Genomic DNA, 25,245 nt, shown 5'->3' on the forward strand with positions numbered 1-25,245 from the left:
GCAAGACACACCTCATCGTCATTGGCCATATGACATATTTGGGCCGTGTCTTGATGATCTTCGTCCTCCGAACTTGATTCCTCACTTTCACTCCAATCGGCCATAAAATTCTTCTTTTTCAACTTTCTTGCCATCCTTTTCAAATCTGGGCAATCTATCTTATAATGCCCGGGTTTGTTACACTCATAGCAAATGGGAGTCTCCTTTTCTTTTTCCTTATCCTTAACCTTTTCTTTGCTTGAGTTACCTTTAAGAAAGGGTTTCTTTTTATGGAACTTATTCTTACCTCTCATGAATCTTCTGAATTTTCTCCCAAGCACTGCCATCCCTTCTTCATCAATATCTTCATCATCATCTGAATCTTCCGATTCAGTTTGTTGTCTAGGGGTGGTAGTCTTTAGGGCAATGGGTTTTCTTCTCTTGACCTCATCTTCTGAATTTTGCCTCATTGTCAACTCATGGGTCATGAGAGATCCTAGGAGCTCCTCTAACTGCAGTGTGTTGAGGTCCTTTGCCTCTTGAATAGCGGTTACCTTGGCCTCCCAATTCCTTGGTAGAGACCTGAGAATTTTACGCACCAAATCAGAGTTAGAATAAGACTTTTCTAAACTTTTAAGCCCATTTATAATATCAGTAAAACGAGTAAACATATCAGTTATGGACTCAGTAGATTCCATTTTAAACAGTTCATACTTGTGTACTAATATGTTTATCTTGGACTCCTTAACTTGATTGGTCCCTTCATGTGTGACCTCAAGTCTATCCCAAATTTCTTTGGCGGTGGTGCAAGTGGATATTCTATTAAATTCATTTACATCTAAAGAGCAGTAAAGTGTATTTACAGCTTTTGCATTTAACTGTGCTAATCTTCTATCACTTTCATTCCAATCCATTTCTGGTTTGGGTATGATAGTGCCATCTATGTTAAGTGTGGGTATGTGAGGTCCTCTAGTGATGATTTGCCACAGTTCATAGTCCGAAGTTTGAATGAATATCCTCATTCTAGCTTTCCAATATGTGTAGTTTGTGCCATTAAATAGAGGTGGTCTATTTGTGGATTGCCCCTCACTCATTGCACATCCCACTTGGGTTGTCATGATCTTTAACTCTTGATTGTTAGATCAATGAGCACTATTAGAGCACCTCGCTCTGATACCACTTGTTGCCCAAGGTGACAAGCCAAGAGGGGGGGGGGTGAATTGGTTTCTTCTTCTTTTTTTTTTGATGCTTTAAACGTTTTCTTAATTAAGTGCGGTGGATGCTTTCTTAAGCTATTTGAGTGAGTTAAACTAACGCAAGAGTAGAAGATGATGCAAGAGTAAATGAAAACACAAGCACAACACAAACACAACAATATATAGTGGTTCGGTGCTCTCCTTAGCACCTACGTCCACTCCCCAAGCGACCCCTTGGGAATTCACTATAATCCCGCGGATTACAGTTGGATTGTTTTCCGGGCTCACAATCCAAAAACCTTTGTTGGTTTTACGGGCTCACCAACGAACCTATACACTTGGTTTTCCGGGTTCACCAAAAACCTTTGTTGGTTTTGCGGGCTCACCAACTAACCTTTACACTTTGGTTTTCCGGGTTCACCAAAAACCTTTGTTGGTTTTGCGGGCTCACCAACGAACCTTTACAAAGTGTTTAATTAACAAAAGGAAAGATTCAAACTCCTAAATGAGCATATGAAACAATATAAGCTACAAGGAAGAGTTAGAAAGTATTTATCGCTTTGAAGTCGCTTTGCTCTTCTTTGTCAAGGATGCTTCACTCTTTAAAGGGGATGGAGCTCTTGATGCCTCTTTGAATCTGCTCAATCCCTTTCTTTGATTCTTGAATGAAGCTCTTGATGAAGAAGATTAGGGCACTTTTGTATTCTTGGGTACTCTTTGATATTCAACTCAAAAGTTATTCTCTCTGATGAATAGTGCCCCTTTAAATAGCTTCCCACCTTCTTTGGTCAAGCCCCAATGGTTAGAATTCAAAAACTAGCCGTTACTGACCTTGGGAAGGACAAAAAGTACATCTGCAGAACTAGCCGTTACTGTTCAGCCCGTGTTTGGGTCGGCTCAACCTGTCCTTGGGTCGACCCAACTTTGCCTTGGGTCGACTCAAACATTCCTTGGGTCGACCCTCTCAGAAACCACAGAAACCTCAATTTCAGCCTTCCTTCCCATGGGTCGACCCAACCATTCTTTGGGTCGACTCAAAGTCCACTTGGGTCGACTCAACTTCTTCTTGGGTCGACCCTCTCAGTAATTCCAGAGAACCAATTTCTGTCTGTCTTTCTGTCTTGCCTTTGGGTCGACCCTCTCAGGGTTTGGGTCGACTCAAGCTTGGGTCGACTCAACCACTGTTTGGGTCGACCCTCTCAGTAAATCCAGAGAGCATTCTTCAGTTATGTTTTTGAGGTTCTTCAAGGTTGGGTCGACTCATGCTTACCTTGGGTCGACCCAACTCACTGTTCATTTGTGCCATTTTTGCAGGAGTGTGCCAAATGATTTCTTGATGTGCCGGGGTTGACCCAATCAACCTTTGGGGCGACTCAATCCACACTTTGCTGCATTCTCAAGGTTAGATTCATTCAAATGAACAAGGTCATGTATCTATTTTCAATTAACCAAATATACTGAGAGTAATGAACTTATAAATGAAGTATCAATTTAACTTATAGCATACTCTAGATAATTGCTTGTTAATCATCAAAATAACACTATCATCCTCAATGTATCTCACGAGGATTTCAAAATTAGAATGTTTACTGGGTCAAAAGTGGACCGCAATTAGGGACACGAAATCAGGGGCGCATTCTAAGGTGATTCTATTCCAAATCAAACTCTGCTTCGTGGATACATTGTATTAATTATTCTCCTTTTGTGGAGGACGAGGGAGCCACCTCCCGCAGCCTTCCTCAAAGCCCTAGCAGCCAAATTAAGCGTAGACTCTTCTGATTTTTGTCTAAATCAAGCTGTGATCTCCAAAAGATGCTGTGCTGATTTTTCTCTCGAGAAATCAGTTGATTTCTTTCCACACCAAGCCAACCCCCTCCCTATATTGAGGGGCACAGAAGCAAGAAGGAGACGTCAGAGAGAGGAGGAAGAAAGAAGGAGAAGCCAGTCTTAATGGAAGAATCCTTATGTGCTGCTGTTGCCCAAATCTGCATGGAAGGCTGACCTCTTCACTAGGGCAGGATGAAACCCTAACAAAGGGTCGGGTTTTGTATCTTTAATTTCTGTTCTTGGAGATTTATAAACTTTTTGTTCTTAATTAATATCTTCTTTTATCTCATATTTAATTTCTGTGATCTTAAGTATGATGTTTATACAACTGTTTTTCATTGTCACTAAGTAAATATAAGATAATCCATGCTTAAGGAAGATGTGGTGTCCTGCCACATTAGTTTAGGGTAGACATCTCATGCCAACTGAAGATGGATTTTTCTAAATTACTTTCGTGAATTTTTACTTGAATGCTTATAAGGCTTGTAGCCAATTTGCATGTTAATCAAAAACGAATTAAAATACAATTAATCATTACTGCTATGTTAGTGGTGAATTTCTTGCCCTAGGTTCTTCTATTCATATCATTTTCAATTGCACTTCTTATTAGATTACCGTAGTTTAATCTTCTTCACAAACTCTTCTTTATATATTTTTAAGAAAATAACTGCTCCCCAATCCCTGTGGATCGATATCCGTAATTAGCCACTATCCTACAAGATACATGCTATTGTGTGGTCTTTAAAGTTGACTATCAGTCGGATCCTTTTTTTTGTACTTCATCCATTGGCTTATGCAGTATCTCTGGCAAGTCTTTGCTCTTTATCTGCTCCTCCAATTCACTTTTGGATAACCTTGTCATGTGTTTCTTGGTACAAGACAGAATTGGGTCCATTTTTGCTGATTCATGAACTACAGTCTTGTCTACTTCAGTAGCATATTCACTTGAATCAGTGGATATCATCTGAGGGAGTGGCTGATAGAAATTTCAGACAATTTTTTCTGCTCTGGTGAATGCAATTCAGGAACATGCTCCATATAACTTCTCACACCATCTGTATCTGATTCATTAAGCTGCCTATATTTCAATCTCACGTGCCTTTCTGAAATTCCATTAGAATCTGGTCAGAAGTAGCAGGCAATCAGTTGCAACCAAACAACAAATTAGGCCAAAAAAATTATATAACAACAAAGCCCAAGCAGAAGCATAACAAGGGATAATTACTTCGATTCGATGTCCTGTATCAGCAAAAAATTGTGGGTTTCACCATTGCTCCAACGTGATTCCTTCTGGCAGAGACAAAAGTGATTTCTCCATATTCAGTTATTCACCTTTTTTATTAATAAATAGTACAAGCTGGGTCTGATGAATGGTTTCCTTCAATAGAAATAGGTTCCGCAGAATGAATGGAAGTTGGAAAAACATCAACCAAAGAAAACAACACGCCAGATGGAGGGGAAAAGGACATAACTATAGCATTAGAAAAACAAAATAGGCAACATTAATTCTAATTAATGGGAGTTTATTAGAATTATAACAGAAATCTTATCGCATCTATTTTGTGTCAGTTTAATGGGCAGAAGTATACTCATCAAGGTTCGAGGGTACTGCAAGGACCAGCTCTCAGCCTAATGCCAACTCTTTGTGTTTTAGTGTTGAAACCACAGCCAGAAATCTTTTCAGCAGGAGAGGGGCTGCATATGAAAAATTAATGGGGAAGAAAGAATTATTATAATCCAAGAATGGGAGAGAGAGGGCGGGGAGGAGATGGGGCGGGGGCGGTGGGTGTTTGAAAACGTTATGCAAGAAGAGATTGGAATATCCATTGTGCCAAAATAATTAAGAGATTTCTCCAAAAGGCATGTCAGAAATGCACTATGAAAGATTGCAGATCTGAAATGACTTTAATATATGCCAGACTCCTTGCAGAAATAGAAATAGATATTAGATTTGCATCTGTAACTGTCTAAAAGAGCCCAAAATAAAAATTTTGTTAAAGTTCAATGGGCACCTGATTTTCATCGTGAAAGCTCTCACAGCTACCTTTGCATCTGATGCCTCTTCCATGGCCGTCCCTGCACGTTGCCTTCTCTCCAAACAGGATGCACATCTTTAGAGACCAAGATGCGAATCCTTAGAGGCCACCCTTCTATGCCATCGGAGATACGAGTGTCATGCACATGGGACACGCAACTATTAATTAGAAGGCCAAGCTCCCATATCGACCACTGCAGACCAAGCTCCCATGTCAAGTACTCCAAGGCGAGCTCCCAGACCGAGCACTCCCAAGTTGAGCACTCCCGGGCCAAGCCTCCTACGGCCAAGCTCTAAATGGCCGAGCCTCTAATAATCAAGTCTTCAATGGCCGAGCCAGGCCAAGCACTCTAGACCGAGCACTCTAAGCTAAGCAGTCAAGGTCTAATGATCGAAAAAAATCACTTTGCTTCCTTTGTGATTTCTTCCTGTTATTTCAAAGTTCTGCTTGACTTAAGCTTCAAAGGAGGCTCGGTCAAAGCCATCCCGAAGGGTTTTTTTCTTTTCTTTGTATGCAGATCCATGACTCTCCATAGTAGATTGGCACTTTGTCTTTCACTACCATGGACCGAGTGGATTGATTTGCACCCTCCGCGCCACCAAATCATCAAATCATGGTTGAGCAGGATTTGGCAACAACTCCTATCGCATGTATGCACTGGTAACATGAATAACATTTTTTTTTTTCTGCTCTTCAAATATGGTAGTACAAAACCATTACAAATTTTTAACCGGGTGCCCCGTGCTGCGGCCTACTGCGAATGCTACATTGGTGAAAAGGGAGCGTTGTGGTCTTGTCCCTAAGCGTTACGCTCCATTATTTTATTTGACTTACGAATTTGTACCCTTAGTTGGGTTATTCATTTGCTGCCGAGATCAAAGGATGGTTATATCAGTGTTGGTGGCCCTTTCTTGATGTTGCCATAATACAAAACAAAGAAGACCCAGGTTACATCCCCAGCATCATAGCTGCAACAACTTTGGAAATGATTTACTCTCTATTTTATTCTAAGTGGGAGGAAAACATTATTTCTCTTTGCCTTCAAGCTTTTGTTTCCCCAGAGAGACACCTAAAAAGAGTAACAGGATAAGCTTCCCATTTCCTCGCTCATATATACTTCAGGCATGCCAAGAAACCCAACAGGAAGAAGTTAATTTTTTTTAAAAAAAAAAAGTATTAAGAGCATGTCTAGGCACCAACCAAAACTGGTTTCGGGGCAAAGCTGCTAAAGAATCTGAGCCACAACCAGTGCCAATAACCGTGAACAGGTTTTGGTTGGATCAAGTGGGATGAAAACTTTATGAGCTAACTGGTGCAGTTGGACAGGCAGAGATGGTAAAGGAAACAACCACCTGGTGCAACCGCCACATAAAGTGGTGACATGTCGTTTTTGTGTTCAACATAAGAAGCAAATATGAGTGGAATTCAGAATAAATCAGCAAAACCTTTTAAGCGAGCAAACCGCACCAGCATAGACAAAAGTAGGTGGAGCGATTATACCAGTACAAAATGGTGGACGAGTTCCAGTCTTTGGTTCCTTCATTTCGATAAGAGTAAGCGCTTAAGTTTTACACTCAAAATTTCTTGAATACTAGACAATCCCAATGGAAGGTTATCACTTCTTTGCATAGGTAATCGCCATTGGGTTTTGAGGGGTGATCTTGAACCCTTGAAGAGCCTGCATAGCAATGGAAGCCTGCATATCATCTCCAAACTCTACAAAGGCGATGCCTGGCTTTGCTTCGATCATCCTGACTTCCCGGAAGCCAGGGTATTGTTGGAAAAGGATTTGCAGCATCATGCTTGTTGTTTCATGAGGCAAGTTTTGGATGAAAAGGATGTTGTTGGGAGCAGCAGCAGGCTCCTGCGAACTTCCCCTTCCTTGTCGAGAAGCTTGACCCTGTACATATTTTAAAAGCAAAAACTATTTAAGAAATTGAAAAGCTCAAAGGAGTTGGTTGCAAATGAACTTCAAAATATAAGCAGAATAGGCTTAACCCTGTGCAGATTTTAAAAACAAATTGCTGTTAAGAAATTGAAAAAGCTCAAAGGGGATACAAATGAACTACAAAGCATAAGCTGAACTAATCCAGGATCATTAACAAGATAATCTGATACCTGACACTTCAAACTAAACCTACAGAATTTATGCCCGTTGTCCACTATTGGATGGATAATCAGTATGCATTATCCTATCACCAACACATATAAGTTCCCTAAAAATGGCAACATATGCCAATGCTAAAAGCAGTTTTAATATAGAGCAAAAACACAAAATGACAAATCAACCATAAGCATCTTGTTTGATACGTTTCATGAGTGCAAAGCACATGACACGAGAAAAATGAGGGAAATTAAAGAGAGATGATACAGATTTGTCGAGTTAATAAAATGATTAAGGAGGGTTTTGCAGCAATAAAGGAATTGTAAGATAATGGGAGGATTCTTGGGAAAACCCACAAAGACTATATAATTGTTTTCTTTGACATGGTATATACAAAAATTGCTATTTCGCAAAACCATTTAATCGATGCCACAAGTCCAATGCACTTGGTGATCAGAAGCTTAGGAAATATATGCTCCCCTCACTAGTATTTCAAGCAATCAACTTTTCAAGAGAACCGTGCACTTGATTTGATCCAGGGCCAAATTCAGGCCTCCAAGAAGCAGCCCTAGTATCTTGCATGGCGTGTAATTTAGTCTTAGGAGTAAGGACATTCAACAAGATTGCCTCATCCATAAAAAAGAGCGTACAAGTTCAGACAAATGATCTCATAATCCAAAAGTTGATCTCAATGAAATGTGTCGTCCTAAAGCTTTTTCCTTTTCTTTTTTCCTTTTTATCGCAATCTAAACTAACAACGCCATTACCAGTCTCAAGCATTGATGAGAAAGGTGGAGGTTTACGTTAGGTTGACAATCAACCATAAACATATAACAAAAACTATGAAATAGATCCAAATTTTTGCGAATGAGGATCCATATAGCACACTCCAAATAGTTGGAAAAAGGCTAGATGATTATGATTGTGATCGCAATCTAAACTTAAAAAAAAGTTAAAACATGTACACCATTTTTCATCCCTATTTCAGCCCTTTATATGAATATTGACTGGTTTTCTCTCACAGAATATGAGTTTGGATACTTTAAAAGTCCCAAAGAACACTAGAAACGCAAGATTATGAATGTGGTACTGATGTTAACCTCATTGATACTTTTCACAACTATTTGAAATTCAAAGTTATTGCATCATGAGCTGGTTTGTAATTCTATTTAATAATTTATACATGTATTTGTGACCCAGCATTTCTTACCTTAAAATAACTCCTCCTACCAATTCAGAATACACTAAATGCGTGTAATATACAAAGCCATCATAAATCAAGCCGGAATATGCCTTCAATCTTTTCTATCAAGTTCTTAATTATGTTCTAAATTTTCCAAACGTATCCCGATTCCATGCATTCATTGTAGTTGCTAAGATTTCTTTTTCTCAACTTATTTCAGCTAGAACACTTTGGAACAAAATGAAATGACAGAGAAAAAAAAGAAAAAGATTAATCTAAGGTTGGAACTCTTTTAAGATAAAAATCTTAAAATATTGACCATGTGACCTTCAATCTTAGCATCAGAAGAAGTTGTGTGAGAGGTTGAATCGGACATTCCGGAGTGATGGATAATCATGCATGAGTTGGTTGAAGGAAAGCAAGGAAAAATGATAACCTTAGAAGCCGGACTCTTAGCACAGGGTAATTAGAGATGGTCACTGAGAAGGAAAAGTTGCAGCTTGACACGTGACAACTAGGAGAAATGGGTGAAAGCAACCACAAGAATTGCATGAAAATGGTCCAGTGGCTAGATGTTTGCACAGTGATGGGCATGCTGAAGGTTTAGATCAAGCATCAAGAGCTGAATACAAGTACTAAGAACTTAAAAGGTATGGATAATAGTGACCTTAAAATAGTGTTGCCAAAATCTTTTTCACATTCAACAAAGGGGATGGGCACAAAAGATGACTCACAGAAAGGGCAAGTGTTTCTTAACCTTTTCTTTTATTAGTCTTGTGCGCAAGAGAGGATCCTTGTTATCCCAGTTATACTGCTCAAATATTCAAGTCAAAGATTTAAAGCAGATGGTACTATTATCATATCACACTTGTTGAGACATGACACCTGAATTGCATAAATCATAAGTCAAGGATTTGGTCTCTGGTGATGTTTGATAAGATAAACGACGATGATTCTAACATTTTGTAGAAAAACATGCAAGCAAACATGCACTGCACACACATTTACAACATCAACAACCTTTTAGGGACGTCCATCTAAATCACTGAAGAATCCAACGGCTCACCATCATGGCCAATGTCAACACAAGTTTGAGTGCACAAAAAAATATAGGAGAAACCCATTTCTTCAGTCCAAATCATTATGACCAATTAATCCATTGCCATTTACTCCAGATCATGGGACAGAAAGCTATCAAAAGCTATCAAAAAACTTTCAGCCAATAAACTCCTATATTTCATTTGTTGACACTAAAGGTATAATAGGATTTATCCTAAATCATGCTTTACATTCCTTTCATCCAACGGTATGCGGGTTGTAGAGTCAAATGCACCGATTAACAAATCAAACATGAATGATATTTGCCATAGAAAACAAGATTCAATTTCCAACATGGTATGGCAGCAAGATACTTACAGGAAGCCCTCCATTAGTTTGAGCACCTGGACCACTAGAAGCAGAACCAGATTGCTGTGCCTCCTCAGCCCGACGCTTTTTCTCAGCAGCTGCAATAAAAAGGTTTAAAAATACATGGTGCATATGGAACTCGTAGATAAATTGAAGAGCATACAGAAAATTATTTAAGAAAAAAAGAAAAAAAAAATTGCCAAGTGATACACTCGGCAATGGATGAGAAAGGAGGCCTACCTTTACTCCTCTAAAGCTGCAGATGGATTGAATCAGGTCGCCATGTATAACCCAGATCTGACCCAAGGTCTAAAATCTAGACCCAGCCCAAGACTTGGAAAGTCTAGTTCATGTCAGATCAAAGTCCATAGGGCTACAATCAGATTTCTGAACTAATTTTTGTCAGGTCAAATCAGATCTAATAGAGTCAGGTTCAATTTAGGAGATAGACACCCCATGCAAAGGAAGGAGAGGTCTTAGTAATGGGATACATGTGTGGCTCATCTGTCTAAAATCCAAGTATGGTTGGGTCTTTGGGTTACAATAAGTCAGATTTGAGTTCACCTGACCCACCTGCCCACCTACCAACCTTATTGAGCACATAGTTTAAGCTTATGCAACATTGAGTTCTCAGACACTTATGAGCCAAATTAAAGCACAATCCCTGACAATAGCAGGCATAGTGGCACAATACACACAATATAAGGAGAGAAAGCACTATGATGCAAGATTCTGAAAACATGGTTGACATCATTGTTATGGAATCAACCCAGCTATTATACAAAGACTACTGCTGCAAAAGATAAACCATTTATATGTGCTCACATGTGCATGACATTTGTGCATGTGCATGTCTGTCTTGGTTTATGAAATATTCAGAAGAACCATATCATGTAAGCACATAGTTAAGATGTTAGTCAATGAAAACAAAAATAAAATAGTTGCCCTAGAACTCGGACAAGCCCATGAATGGAAATTTGAGAGGATAAAATTTATTCAGAAATTCACAAGATCTGCATACCTTTCTCTTCTTGTTTCTTCTTTTTCTCTCTTGGAACATATGTTCCATCTTCTTTCGCAACACAATCTGATTTTGTTTTAGCATATTGTATCCTCTGCGCCAAGCAGTGAGATAAACATGTATCAACTGATTTACAATTCATTCATACATTTAGTATTTCCGTATAATGAGCTTGCATGCTTAATAGGAGTCTCATATCATATTGAGATTACCAAATTTAAAATCAGCACCACCATCTAAGTAAATGAAATTAACAGAAAAGAGAAAGCAGCAAATTTTCTTTCATTTGTAACATGTGAATAAGAATATATTAGAAACCAGAGGTTCACAACATAGACTGCCGTGCTTTGATAAAACTCACCAATGGCTTATCATAGAATGGAAAGTTTTGCATTTGGCGTACAGCATTACTAGCAGCTGTAACTTCAGTAAATACTACCCATGCCTGGCCTCGAAGTTTGGGTGTTTTCAGGGCCACCACATCCAAAATCCTCCCATATTGAGAGAATAAAGCATAAAGAGATCGCTTCAGCTCTGCAACATAAATTAAAAGAAAGAGCATATGAAACCCTTAAGCACTAATAATAAGTATTTACAATATTATTGCACTAACTTTAAGGATATTCACAGCTAGGCATCTGACTTAAGGAAGCTTTTGTCTAAGTGACAACGGAAGAAGTTCATATAATATTAGCAGTACCAGAGTACACATTTTCATCCACAACTATAAACATAAAAACGAGCATTCTCTCACTTATTTCCAACTGCTAACAAAATGTAGTTAATTATGTTGCATCTACCAGTAGTGATAAGACATTTCAGACAGGCATGTACCAAATGAGCAAGAAGACACCCCGCAATTATGAAGAGCCTTTTCTCCATGCACTAACAATTCTATATTCAAATCGCAGCATCAATTCCAAGGCTATGTACCACAAGTGCTTCTCTAGACCCACTAGACATTGATGCGTCGATCCACAGTTTAGCAGCAGCATATCACTTCAGTTCTAATAATTGTAGAGGAATAGACAATAATGAGAGATTGCTGCCAGAAGTGGCAGATGCTGTCTCAAGTTGATGCTATTGGAACTCATGGTTAAACTAAGGGAAAAATACAATTTGACCCCTACAAATTTTCACGAATAACACAGCCTCCAAAATTTTAAAAAGTTTTAATTAACACCACCAGGTTAATTTACCATAGCAACGTGGTCCAGCCCATTATCTACTCCTTGACATTGTTAACATACAGGCGCAAAAGACTAAATGCCCTTTTATTTCATGGATATCTACAAGAAACCTTTTATTAGGCAGATTACTAGACCCTCACCATCCCACCCATGCTTGAAGTGCTGGCAACAACCGAGGAGGAGGTGGAGACCTCGGAAACGAAGTTGTCAACAGGGTTCTTCACTTCTCCTCCCCCTCTTCGTCTTCTTTTTCCTCCATTAAGCATGGTCAGCCTGTGTCATCTCCACCTCCTAACATGTGTCTACTTCCCCTTGTCGCCACCACCCTTCCTCATTGTTGTTGGCAACCACGGCTCCTCCTGCTACTGTACCCGCTAATCCCTATCTTGTCCGCCATCAAGAAACCTTAGTTCATCTACAAAGAAACTTTAATTTTAACCCTAGATTTGACAATGGGAAGGTTCAAGCTCGATCCTTTTAGTCTCCAACTCATCTATCGCCATTTTCTCTCTCAATCCCTCATGATCAAGAACCTCCTCATTTCCACTACTATCACCGTGCTCCCCATCATAGCCTCTAGGTTCCATTGTCCTCCTCCCCAACCTCGACGACCACTACCTCTGTTTCCCTCACCTCTCCTCTCTTACCACCAAATTCTCCCCCTACCCCACTGATGGCTTCAAGGCCGCCCTCATCCACAATCCCTTGAGATCTAGGTCCATTGGAAGGAATTGGGCGAGCTCGTCCTCTCTCCCAATTCCCATGATCTATTCGGCTTCACACAACTAAGGGACAAGAGGTACGATAGCAAGGGCTAGGAGAAGTGCAGGAGTGGTTCCTAGGCCACAGCAACACTTGCCCCAATGGTCCTAGTCAATCGGCTTTGACATCTCCTTCCATGGGACCAACTTGATCTACATCACCCTTAAGGGGAGTGGTTTTGGGGTTTCAAGCTTTCTTCCTAGTGGTTTTGGTGACAGAAGTGGCATTGCGAAAAAGATGGCATTTTTGGGTAATGTGGACAGGTTTTGAGTGGGGCTTTCGACTGTGGAAAATTTGGTAGTTGGCTTTCTTGATTCTGGAGTCATTTAGGAACGGCTTTAGGGGGATGGGGTAGATGGGATAGGGAGAATGGAGTTTTTGGAGGAGGTTTCACCTCCCCCAGTAGCTTAGGTTGGGGGGCAGACACCATTGCTAGCCCAGGAGGCAAGTCAGTTGTAGATGAATAGAAGGGGTATTTTGGAACATCGGAGGACAGGTATTTGGGAATATCAGCATTTGCTAGTTATCACATGATAGTCATGTCATAACATTTCCTAACAAAGGTAGATGGTTGGACAAGAATGACCAGATAAAATAACTTTTGGAGGTTAATTGGCATTTTAATGTCTTGGTGGCTAAATGTTTCTTGCAGCTGCTTGAAAGGGTTAAAAAGCACTTTTCTCTTAAACTAAATATATATGTTTCCTTGTTATGTTCTATGCTACTTGGATCCTTCAATAACAAATTGTTACCCTATAGTTTTGAGCTCTGGCCTTTAAACATTGATAATGGCATTACCAAATAAGAACTACTTGCATATACATATGCATCACACTAACTAGAAGAAACAACTATGTTTGAAGTACTTAATATATTTCTCCTTCAATCTTTGAGACAATGAGTAATAATTACCTGCAAGCTATATATATGACTAATGTTATAAATACTTTAATTTAAAAGTTCTGGAGACTACAACCAAAGATCGCCCTTGTGGAGCTGAGGGTACTAATACTGCACAGAGCTGGAGAAGTCAAATCTCGAATCGTCTGGTCTTACTAGAGATTTTGTTATTGATTAGAGTCAGGTTTAATTGACAAGATCTCTACAAATAAACCGACAAAGCATGATAGTAGATGCCACTAATTTGATTGAAGAAGAACATAAAACCATACTATATTAATTTCCAGTTCAGTCACCTCAAACTAGCACAGATTGTAGAAGATCAGTGCCACATACCCTAACATGGAAAACTTGAAAACAATGGAACAAACGAGGGTTATTGCACGAGTGCATCCTGAGCATCGATAAATTTTGGGACTACATCCAGATTTATATCATCTTCTTTTCCAGAAATCTCAGAACAAACTCCCAATATTCTTACTAGTTTAAAGTTAGTAAGATTATTCCGCATGTTTTCTGAACAGTCCACTACAGCAACGTTTTACGTTTTTCCTCTACATTATCTGTACCCTAAAATTCTTAGGACCAAAATATGAAAAGAACCCAATCCCGATTTCGTCTAATAAACAGTCATGATCAAGAGAAAAAAACCCTAATGCTCGACGAAGAAACAAATAAAAGAAAAATTTCAAAGAAAAAGGCGCCAATACGACTCCTACTCGTCTAAGAGAGAAAAACCCTAGAGCTCGACACCAAGAACGAACGAACAATCTAAAAATTCGGAGAAAGGTGTATCAAAGGGGAAATTGGAGAAGGATTGACGGATTTCACCTTCTTTTTTGACCTTCTCGTTGAGATTTTTGATGTAGATCGTCTGGTTCGGAGGAATATCGCCGGAAAGCATCGCCACCATCGCGTGAGAGCAAAAGAGAGTTGAGAGGGTTAGCGAGCTTCTTGACAGGCCGACCTTGAGCGAACCTTATTGCCCGAGGCGAGTTTGCCGATATCTCAAAATAACGGACCCTCTCCGATACCATTATTCACCGTCACGGAGTTCAGGCGAGTAAAATCGGATGAAATACTAACATATTCATAATTAAATTTATTTTATCTAACAAATATAAATATAGACAAAGATATTAATCGGATGAAAAAAAAGTTTATATTCATATTTATTTTAAATAAATAAGGATATAAATTGAATATCAAAAATATAGATATAAATATGAATTTAAATCGGATAATTAAACATTATGACTATAGAACCAAAGATATTACTAAGTGGATGATAAATCAAATTAATAGTATATTACATTTATTGTTTTAAAAAGTTCATAAGTATTATATAAAATTATATAAAGTTACAAATAAAACCGGATATTTAGATACGAAGCGAATAGTTGTCTATCCATATCCATATCCATTTTTTTTTATGAATACGGATATGGATACGCATATTAGTCGGATGCTTAAATTTCTATCCATATCCGAATAGATTCGGATACTAAACGAATTTGGACGAATATTATCCGATCCACTTTCACCTCTAGGGCCTGCATTATATGCTGAAATTACCGGTAAGGTTCTTAACCATTGTAATAAGTATTAAACACAAAAAATTACAGTAGTCAGCTGGCATAAAAATGTAAATATAAAAATATTATTCAGATAACAGCCGTCATTTCGTTCTATAGTGCTCTTTGTTAGAGAATAAAAGTTGGATATATCTATAGAAACTCCTGTATGGGATGATGTTATTAGATGTGTTTTGTTAAGTGCTTAGACTCCTTTTCCCAAAAAAATAAAATAATAAAATAGTAAAATAGTGATTCTTATTTAAGCATATATGAGGAACTTATGATATAATGAGCGGTCATTATAGTAGCAAATGTTGTAAATCTTGACTTGAAGATTTGTTTCTAAGTCAGCATGCCGCATGAATCAAACTAATATCGGGCATGTATGATTCATCTTTGCTGAAGAAGCACCAGGATAACAGTCAATATAACAATAAGTGGATTAATAATTTCAAGGTGGTAAAAAAAAACTAATTTCTTGTAAAGCACATACCTATTAGTTGGGCAAATAGAATCTGAGAGGGGAAAAAAAAAGAAAAAAGCCTCCATAGACCATATCAATCTTCTGGGACTTTTCATCTGAAGCCTAACTGTGAGGACAGGAATCCTATGAAATATGCCATATGAAACAAGAATTCCTAAACCAACTATTCTTGCTTGTCTGGCGCCACCAATCGCAAAAAGATTCAAGCAGTTCCTGAAGCTGGCGTATTATGTTGATGACACTTTCTATGAAAATAAGAGTAAAACTTACTACCTTGAGATTGATGCGAGATGCAGTTCCATATTGAATGCAATCCCATCGTATGCCACGAGGTGCAGGTGGGGTTTGAACCAGGCCATTAGTATAGCCAACCAGAGACTTTACCGACATGATAAATTAGTGATGTGATTAGTTTTAACAATAAATAATTGAGTACAAAATGTAGTGGGATCTTGCTTCTTGGTAATCCTTGACATACAGAGGCGCCTGTTGACTCCATACCGTCCTTTGTCTCTATTTAGTTCTAACTTTATTGCATCCTACTTTCAAATAGGAAAAATTAAAAAAAGGGGGAAAAATGCGTTATAAAATTGATTATTGTAATCGACAGGCTCATGTACGCTAATTTATGTTTTATAAAAAGGAATTACGGAAGAAAATGTTCATGTTCGGTGGTGACAGCATTCTAAGTTACACATGTACCATTTGTTAGCTGGTTGTTTAAAATTAACCAATTAACGGCTCCCTGTAAATTTGGTGGGGTCTATCTCTTCAACCCTTGCTTCTCTTCCGAGAGGCAAACAATGAATCCATGGCCCACACAGCATTACCGCACTAGACAAAATCAGTTGCATGCTCATGTAATTAGGTATATATACGTTCTTTTTAAATTTTACATGAAGCCCTTTTGCTTGAGGAATTCAAAGCTACTGTCACACACCCCCTAACGGGACTAGGTTTTCTTAGAGCCAAAAACGCAAAAAAAAAAAAAAAAAAAAAAAAAAAAAAGGATAGAAGATTGGGTTTTTAAAGCTGCATCAAGACACTTAGCACTAGCTTGAAAAACGCCAGTATCCCAACCAGTTATATTATCGATAAGAATACAGATTGACAACATCCTATCCCATCGCCAGCTTCTTTTTTCTGACTTTACTGGCTGTTCGATCTCATATATGTATTGCGTGAGGCGCCGGTGTACCAAAAAAAAACAAAACAAATATATCATCGAGAGAAATACTTGACAGCATCCTACCCCAAAAGGTGGTCCTCATTTACACATTCAGAAAGAGGATGCTTGTTGCGCGTGTGAGAGAGAGGGAGAATGAGAGTGAGAGTGAGAGTGAGAGAGATAGAGAGACCAAAACAAGAAGATGCTTATCAAAGACACCAACATACCTATCTCGATTAGGATAATCAATGACCTAACTACTTGGCCAATCCCAGATTCTCGACTCTGAGAATGAAGTGGCTCCTCTCATATCACATTGGCAGTCTCAAATAAAAACCTGTTTTTAATTACCAAAAAAAAATAAAAATCTTATTTCCTTTATAAAAAAGAATATAGCAGAATCACCAGCAGGCTATTGTTCTAACCTTCACTTGGAAACCCAGTATCGCAGACTGCGATCTTTGACCTTCTTCATCATTATCTGCCTCTTTGTCAGCTCGCCCTAACTGTTCAAGTAAAAGTCTCCTGTTGTTTTGGACGTGTGAAAGCTCCATTTTTCCTAAGCCTGATGCGTCCAAATTCTCTTATACTAACTCCATTGTTCCTAATTAAACGATGTCACAGCACAGTCTCTTCTTGCATTAAAAAAAAAAATGCATCATTAATTAAGTCATCAACCTTAAATACTAAAGCAATTATAATCCTTAATATTCAGTACACATGGAGCGACGTCTCTCCCAGAAAACAGGAATATGGTTTTCCAGGACTTCATGGTGTCACTATAGGTCATGGGCTGGAAGATTCAGTATATAGCATAGAATAAAGGATTTCAAATATTATCAACAGGCTCGGTCGGTATTAAAAGCTACCTCACGTAACTCATGCTACGGTTAAAAAATGGATTTGAGCTGCAGAAGGTAGCGGAATGCTCACCTCACGGTTTTCAATGCTTTGAACTTTAATTATTCGATTACTCGAGGTGTGCTTAACCTACTTCCACTTTCATTTTTTAAATCTCCTAGTTGTATGCAAGCCAATTTTCTATTGAAGCAGAACGACAGTAGAGACGGAAGGTTGTCAGCTGCTTATAACCAATATCTTTCTTTTTCTTAAAAAAAAGGGGATATAAATTAACAGAAACTTTTGCTTGTGACTAATGGAACTTCTCCTAACAAGTGAGGTTGAGATAGGGAAATTAATAGGCCATCCCTAACTTTTGATGGCACCTTTTGATTTTTTTTAAAAAAATTAGTAAAATGGAATCATCCACCATGGCTTTACTTCTTTTTTTTCTTGAAAAAAAAAGAATGCAACCACTAGAGCTCATGTGTATATGGAGACCGTGGCTATGCTTGCAGCATCACTAGCTCCTTTTAGCAAACTTTTCCTAAAAGCTAAATACGAGGCTGCAAAAAGGGATTAGTGAGTTCCTCGCTTTGGGTGCAAATTTTTGAATTAACAATTTCTAGGGCTTTGCTGTGCTTTGAAAGTCAAATACTAGGTAAGGTCCTCCTAGACTAGCCAGTTCATTTTCTTCAGCAACCTTTTGTTTTTTGAAAATAATGGAGGAGTAAGGTACTCCACCATGTTACTTTATATTTCCTTCGGCAACTTATCTTGCCTTAAAGGCGATTCCATCACCATGACAGAATCGTACTGTTTGATCTGGTTAATATTCCAACATCTCATTGGAGTAGTCAAATGCCATGACAGCTCCACCGGAGTACAAGTTCCTGAATTCTTAACATGTTGGCTTGACTTTTCACTCAAAGAGCTTAAGTAGCTGTTTATCAGCAATTATCAAATATTCTAATGGTGGCATCTATTCAAGGCGTCTCAGGACGTTCATGTAGGTTGAAAGTTTATACGGTGAACTAGCCCAGTCTGAAGTCAAAATGATTACGAGCAACTCATTACTTATGATCAAAGTGCTTTAAGATGTTGATATAAGCTGCACAAGTACAGAGAAGGCAAAACTATAAGTTCCCTTGGGGAAAAAAAAATGGCATACTACTTAACTTTTTGTCCTTTTCTCCCCCCTCCTTTCTTCTTTTAATTTGTCATGTTACATGTTTTAGAATTTGATGTGAATTATGATCAAATATTTGATTGCACATTGTGCATTAATTCCAGTTAGAAGTAAAATTGGAATATGCAAACTATCAGTGAGGGTTTCAGAAAACAAAAGGAGATTTGTGCATAAACAGATCCGGGCTTCAGGTAACTTACCTCGACTAATTAAATCATCAAATCATTTTCTTACATTGATCTGATGATGTATTAAAATAAACAAAAACTTTATTATCTTTCAAAATTGATTCAACTTAAAACTAGTAACTCGGTTGGTTGGCACCCCTAGCTCTCTCCCTATCTGAAATCTCAGGTTCAAAATTGAGTGATGCTTGAGGACTCCGGTCAAGGAGAGCCATATGGTCTTGTCTTGAAAGCTGTAACCAAATAACTCGTCAGCATGTCTTGGATTTCGTTCCATCTCAATCACATCGAAATACTCCCAAGAAGATCTAGTTAGCAAATCAAATCAGAGATAAAAGATCGCAATCTAGTGAAAGAAGATTATAAAAGAAGCTGTAATTAGAGTTTCTCCTTCGGGTGACATGGAAACAAATCAATTGCTGCATCAAAAATTAATTGTTTGCATCAAAGAACACTAGTCCTCGTAACTACAATCCAATAAGATTCCTCGAGGTGGTGACACCTCCGTCCACCACAAGGTTGTGCCCGCTGACGTACTTGGCGTCGTCGCTCGCCAGGTACAGAGCCGCCTCGGCGACGTCCCGCGCCGTCAGCGTCGGCCCTTTGAGATTCGCCAGCCCCCTTACAAACTCCTCCATCTTCTCCACCTCCGCCGCACTCGGAATCCCGAGATCCACCCCTTCGCCGTCGTCCCTCCATGCGTTCACCAGCATGTGGGTGGCCACCCCGAACGGCGAGACGCAGTTGACCCGGATCCCGTGCGCGCCCAGCTCGCATGCCGCGTTCCTGGTGAGCCCCACCAGCGCGTGCTTGGACGCCGTGTACGCGTGCGGGCCCATCCCCCCCATCACCCCGGCCACGCTCGCCACCGACACGATGCTCCCCGCCCGGCGCACCGCCACCATCGCCCGCGCCGCGTGCTTCATCCCCAGCGCCGCGCCCCTCACGTTGACGCGCATCACCCGGTCGAGCTCGTCGGCGTCGAGGGACAGGATGCTCTTGGCCGCGTGGGCCTGCTGACCGAGCACGCCCGCGTTGTTGACGAGCACGTCCAGCCGGCCGTGGCGCGCCAGGGTGCGGTCCACGAGCCGCTCGACGTCGGGCTCGAAGCCGACGTCGCAGTGGACGAAGGTGGCCACGGGTGCTAGCGAGGCGGCGAGGGACTCGCCGAGGTAGTCCTCGATGTCAGCGATGACGACCTTGGCGCCGTGGCGGACGAAGAGGCGGACGGTGGCTTCGCCGATGCCGCGGGCGCCGCCCGTCACGATGGCCACCTTTCCTTCCAGCCTTTGAGAGAGAAGTAATGGAATTATATCATTACATGGAGAAAGAGAGAAGAAAAGAAGAGAAAAGCATCAATCTCCACAAACAAAATATTCTGGCTACGATACAGCGTGCAAAATTAGCTCCAAACTATGCATTGATCTGATCTGGTGTATATTTATATCCATAAAATTCGAGATTTGACAAGTAACGGAGCTGACACCAAAATTAAAGACCATGTTACCGGAGCTCTTTTGGAGTGTACCATGTTTCCACAGCTCATGAATGACAGCATCGCTGAATCGTACTTAAAAATGTACGTCAGAAATGTTCTTTTCGTGTATAGATGACTACATTGTTTTGCAAAAGAAACGTGGAAATGGGTTATGATTGATCTGTTTGTGTTCGAAAAATAAAGTGATCGGTGGGAGACTGGGAGTGCTGTGGGTGCTCATCAAAGGGAAGAGAAATGTAGAGAGATCAGTGGAAGAGATATATATATATATATATATATATATAATACCTTTTGTACTGGGGAACGCCAGTTTCCCATCCCCGAACAGGGATCCCTTGGTGGCTTGGCTCCGGCATTACTTCCACAATAGTCATGCTAACTATTTCTTAGACACGCACTCGGAGGGGGGGCGAGAGAGAGAGAGAGAGAGAGAGAGGGACTTGGAGGGGTCTTGGGAGTTAGTGGTATTGGTTTACATACATATATATAGATAAGGGGAGGGTTTGGTCTTCTGGTGATGAAGAAGAGGCGTTGATGAAGTCGAACCACCTGCAGGGAGGCGATTGGGTGGGGGCTGTTCCTAGAAAGTACCGGCGGCTGCATTCCGAGCGCGCATGTGAGCCTCTGAGAGGTCACCACATAAAGGCCTTAAAAAAATGACAATCACCATATTATTTCCGATGGTGCGGGAGGATAAATTAGTAGTATCACCAGCCAAGGAAAGATGAAGCCAGTAGAACGGAGACGTTGCAGCTAGGCAATTATTGTCGGACGGATTCGATTAGGATTTTCAGGAACTTACTATCCCTTGTACTGTTTTTATTAAATGCAGGCTTCCCTTGGACGAGATGCATAATTGCATAAAAAAACTAGCAATTATTGATATGATCCATGCAATTATGATCTTTCTCTCATAAAAATTTCTGCTGAGCTGGGTGATTACATGACCATTTAGATAAATGATTATCTGACCATTTAGATAAATGATTATATGGCTAACATATAGTATATGAATGATGATGTGGCATATATGAATGATGTGTTACCATGTCATCACTTGCATATGATAAATTATATTTTTGATCCTCTAAGTTTCACAAATATTTTTATCTATCCTCATAGTTTAAATATCTCTAATTAGGTCCTTTAATTTTCAAGTACATCTAATGTAGCCTTTTCGGCTAATTCTAACCATAGTTTCTGACACCGAAATGCTCGAGAATCCTTATTAGGATCCATATGCCTTCCTTCCACCTCCTCCTCATTGGCCTCTTTTCTGTCTTCAGCATTCAACCCCCTCCTTCTCCTCTTTCATCCTTGAGATGACCCAATCCCCCCATGCCCTCCTCCTTCGCCCTTGGCGTTGACTGGCCCCCGCCTTTGTGACGACCTAGTCTCTCTACTTCCTCCTCGTGTGGTTGTCCTTCTTTCGCTCCGTCCCGCCCTCTTCCGCTAGGTCCTCACCCTTCTTTTATTGTTGAGCCTAGTGTCACCTCCTCCCAGTCGAGCCTGCAATGGCACAGTCTTCCTCCTTCTCATTCTTCTCCTTCTCTCTCTATTATTATACTTTGATGTTTTTTTCTTTGCCAGTGGGCCAAGAGATAAAGAGAATGAGGAGGAGGAAGGTTGCGTGATTGCAAGTTTGAGTGGGAAAAGGCGACGACAGGCTTGAGCAGCATGCTCAACAATGGAGGAAGACTAGAAAGGACCCGACGGATGAGGTCGAGACTAAGTAGGCACGATGCCACAACGAAGGCAAAGTGGAAGGAGGACAGCCTTGCAAGGAGGAGACTGGGGGATCAATCTATATGCCATGTCACGGATGAGGTCAAGACTAAGTAGGCACGATGCCACAGCGAAGGCAAAGTGGAAGGAGGACAGCCTTGCAAGGAGGAGACTGGGGGATCAATCTATATGCCATGTCATCACTTATATGCTGCATCATGAAAATAAAAAATTTTAGTTGTCATGCCATGTCATCACCTATGTGCCACATCCTTATCTATATGCCATGTCATGATCAATCGGTCACAAAAGCTTTTAAGGATACATCCAATAATATACTATTTGTAATTTGATTTCGCTCGGATATGCGGTTTGCCTCTCCTCTCTTATCCATGTTTTGATATATTCAAATTACTTATTCCATCTTAAAGATCCTTGGAGACACTTGTGATGATAGAGAAAATATATGAAATAGCAAAGTTTTAGACACAAAAGAAAAGGCAAAACGACGGTAAAAAAATTGACGTAGGGCATGCAAATTAATATACCGTCCATATTTTGAAGACAAAAGAGTTTCACATGCACAGATTACACATCAAGTCATTCATAGAAGCCAAACTCACGTCAGATATTGAGATTATACCACCTGATCTAACATGATCTGATCTTATATTACTGCGGTAAAGCATGTTTTTTTTGAGTGTACCATGTTGCCAGAGCTCATGCATGATAACATTGCTGATTCACACTTAAAAATTAATGTTCATGATCAGAAATGTTCTTTTCTCGTTGAAGCATGCATGACAATATGTGAATGGCTACATCGTTTTGTAAAAGAAATGTGGAAATGGGTTATGATCGACCTATGTTTGTGTTCGGAAATAGAGTGATTAGGGGGTGTGCAGTGGGTGCTCGATCGCTAAAGAGAATGTATAGAGATCAATGGAAGAGAGAATATCTTGTGCCGGGGAACTCCATTTTCCCATCCTAGAACGGGGATCCTTTGGTAGCTTTGCTCCGGAATTCCTTCCATAACGTTCATACTAATTATTTGTTACACACAGAGTGAGAGAGATCCGAAAGTGTCGTAGGACTTAGTAGTGTTGGTTTATATACACATTAGCATATAACCTATGCAATGCAAAGATTAGGATTTTTTTCCCCATTATTCAACTATTTTTGAAATATAATATAGCAAGATAATAAATTAAAAAAAATTGATAACCGTTGAACTTTAATAATGACTAAGCAAAAATTTCAATCATTAATACCGACATCATTAATAGTGGCCTCACAAGATGCCAATTTTTTTCCTTCTTCCAACCATTTTTAAAATACAATATAATAAAATAATAAATTACAATAAATGGAGGAGGTTAATAATTAAATTGTTATTGCATATTAAGTTATGAATTTTAATGACGGCCAAATATATTAACATCTGCATCATTAATATTTTTTTTTCTATCTTACCTATGCTTTGAATTTCAAATTACTTTTCCATCTTTGTTTCATTTGATTGGGGATAACGTATAAAAAAATAAATTTTACGTCAGATAATCATATTTAGTAAGAAAAAAAGATGGAAAGGATGGTAAAATAATTGGTGGATCCCATGCTTATTTTATTTGGAAAGAATGTAAAACAATTATCACAAGAGGTTGGCATTTTTTTCCAAGTCAGATTACTAAGCGAGATAATCTGAAATTGTCATTACTTGATGAAAATATCCTAATGATTTTCTTGCCCCTTTTTAATATTGTTAATCCCACAATAGTTCTAATCAAGGCATAACACCAGCTGATTATGTAAGAAATATATTTTATAAAATATGTTAATTAATTTAAAGATATTTATAAACTCATGTAAATATATTTTAATATTTGAAATGGCTCATTTGACAACCTTGATATAAATGGGCCATAAATTGCCAACAAATAGGCTGAAAAAAAATCAATAATTGAATGGTTTATTTAGAAATACTGCTGAAAATTTGGCAATATTTGTATATAATATTACCTCCAACCAAGCAAAGTAATCAATAGATAGTTTTTTAAATTATTGGGTGTGAATCATCGGGCCATATAGTATGTACTGATAGAAAGCATGCTCTGAAAACTATCTATCGATTTACCGTAAAGTGTGTATTGTATCACTGCCAGGTATGCATCAGATAAATTTGTAGTATATTTCAAAAAGTCGATAAGTGCATATTACCGGCTATGTAGTATGTATTGGTGAACGTGATATTTTAAAAAGTGTATATTAATTTGCGTAGAAGTGTATATTGGGTTGCAAGATGATTAATTTGCTAAACGTATATCATCTGATCATGTACTATGTACCGATAGACACCATACTTTAGAACTTGAATATCAATTTACCTAGATGTATGTATTGACTTGCTAAATAATTAATTTACTTTGTGTGTATTACTTGGCCATATAGTATATACTGTATTTTTTTTTTAATCATGAAACCGATGACTCCGTTAGTAAAAAAATCAACAATTTTTAATTTTTTTTTTAAAGATGTGTACTAAAAAAATATAGCAAAATACGAAGTCTGGTCTATATTTTACTCTTTCGTGTCCGTCCATGTAATTTTTGTTGGATGGGGAGCAATCTGTCCTTATTTCCAAGACAAAAGATTTTCACATGAGAGATTTCATATCAAGTCATTGATAAATTATAATGACAACGATGCAGCAGCACATCCGCGTCATTTGCTGAGCTTATAGCTCCTGCATCCAAGCGGCACGATGTCCCCGCTTGAATCCTCGAAGAACGTTCTGAAGTTAAAGGCAGGACTACTTCACCAGGAAGCGGACAAAGCCAAGCAGTCAAGATGCCGTCGGGGATACGGTGAAGTACAGCATCTAACCTTGGTTTTAGAGAGCAAAGATCTATTGGGAAGGATTGCGGCATTAAGGTGTATTTGGTTCATGACTGAGATTAAAATCAAAATCAAAATC

The 25,245-nt window shown here is 39.2% G+C and overlaps 2 protein-coding genes across 2 annotated transcripts; both read right to left on the minus strand.

Moving 5' to 3' along the window:
• Nucleotides 1-6,548: 6,548 nt before the first annotated feature.
• On the minus strand, nt 6,549-14,612 carry LOC103702078 (U2 small nuclear ribonucleoprotein B''). Its single transcript, XM_008784365.6, has 5 exons — nt 14,437-14,612; nt 11,115-11,287; nt 10,754-10,847; nt 9,742-9,830; nt 6,549-6,938 (listed from the first exon to the last, which is right to left on the minus strand). The coding sequence occupies exons 1-5, from the start codon at nt 14,516-14,518 to the stop codon at nt 6,654-6,656; spliced, it is 723 nt and encodes a 240-aa protein (XP_008782587.3). The 5' UTR covers nt 14,519-14,612; the 3' UTR covers nt 6,549-6,653.
• Nucleotides 14,613-18,878: 4,266 nt separating this feature from the next.
• LOC103702212 (sex determination protein tasselseed-2-like) lies at nt 18,879-21,315 on the minus strand. The gene is made up of 2 exons (XM_026802604.4): nt 20,835-21,315; nt 18,879-20,335 (listed from the first exon to the last, which is right to left on the minus strand). Exons 1-2 carry the CDS (start codon nt 20,918-20,920, stop codon nt 19,516-19,518), a joined length of 906 nt encoding a protein of 301 aa, XP_026658405.2. The 5' UTR covers nt 20,921-21,315; the 3' UTR covers nt 18,879-19,515.
• Between the last annotated feature and the right edge of the window lie 3,930 nt (nt 21,316-25,245).

Source organism: Phoenix dactylifera, chromosome 8 (assembly GCF_051530095.1).
Source record: "Phoenix dactylifera cultivar Ajwa chromosome 8, Ajwa_hap1_PhDact_Kaust_v1.1, whole genome shotgun sequence".
Classification (NCBI taxonomy): domain Eukaryota; kingdom Viridiplantae; phylum Streptophyta; class Magnoliopsida; order Arecales; family Arecaceae; genus Phoenix; species Phoenix dactylifera.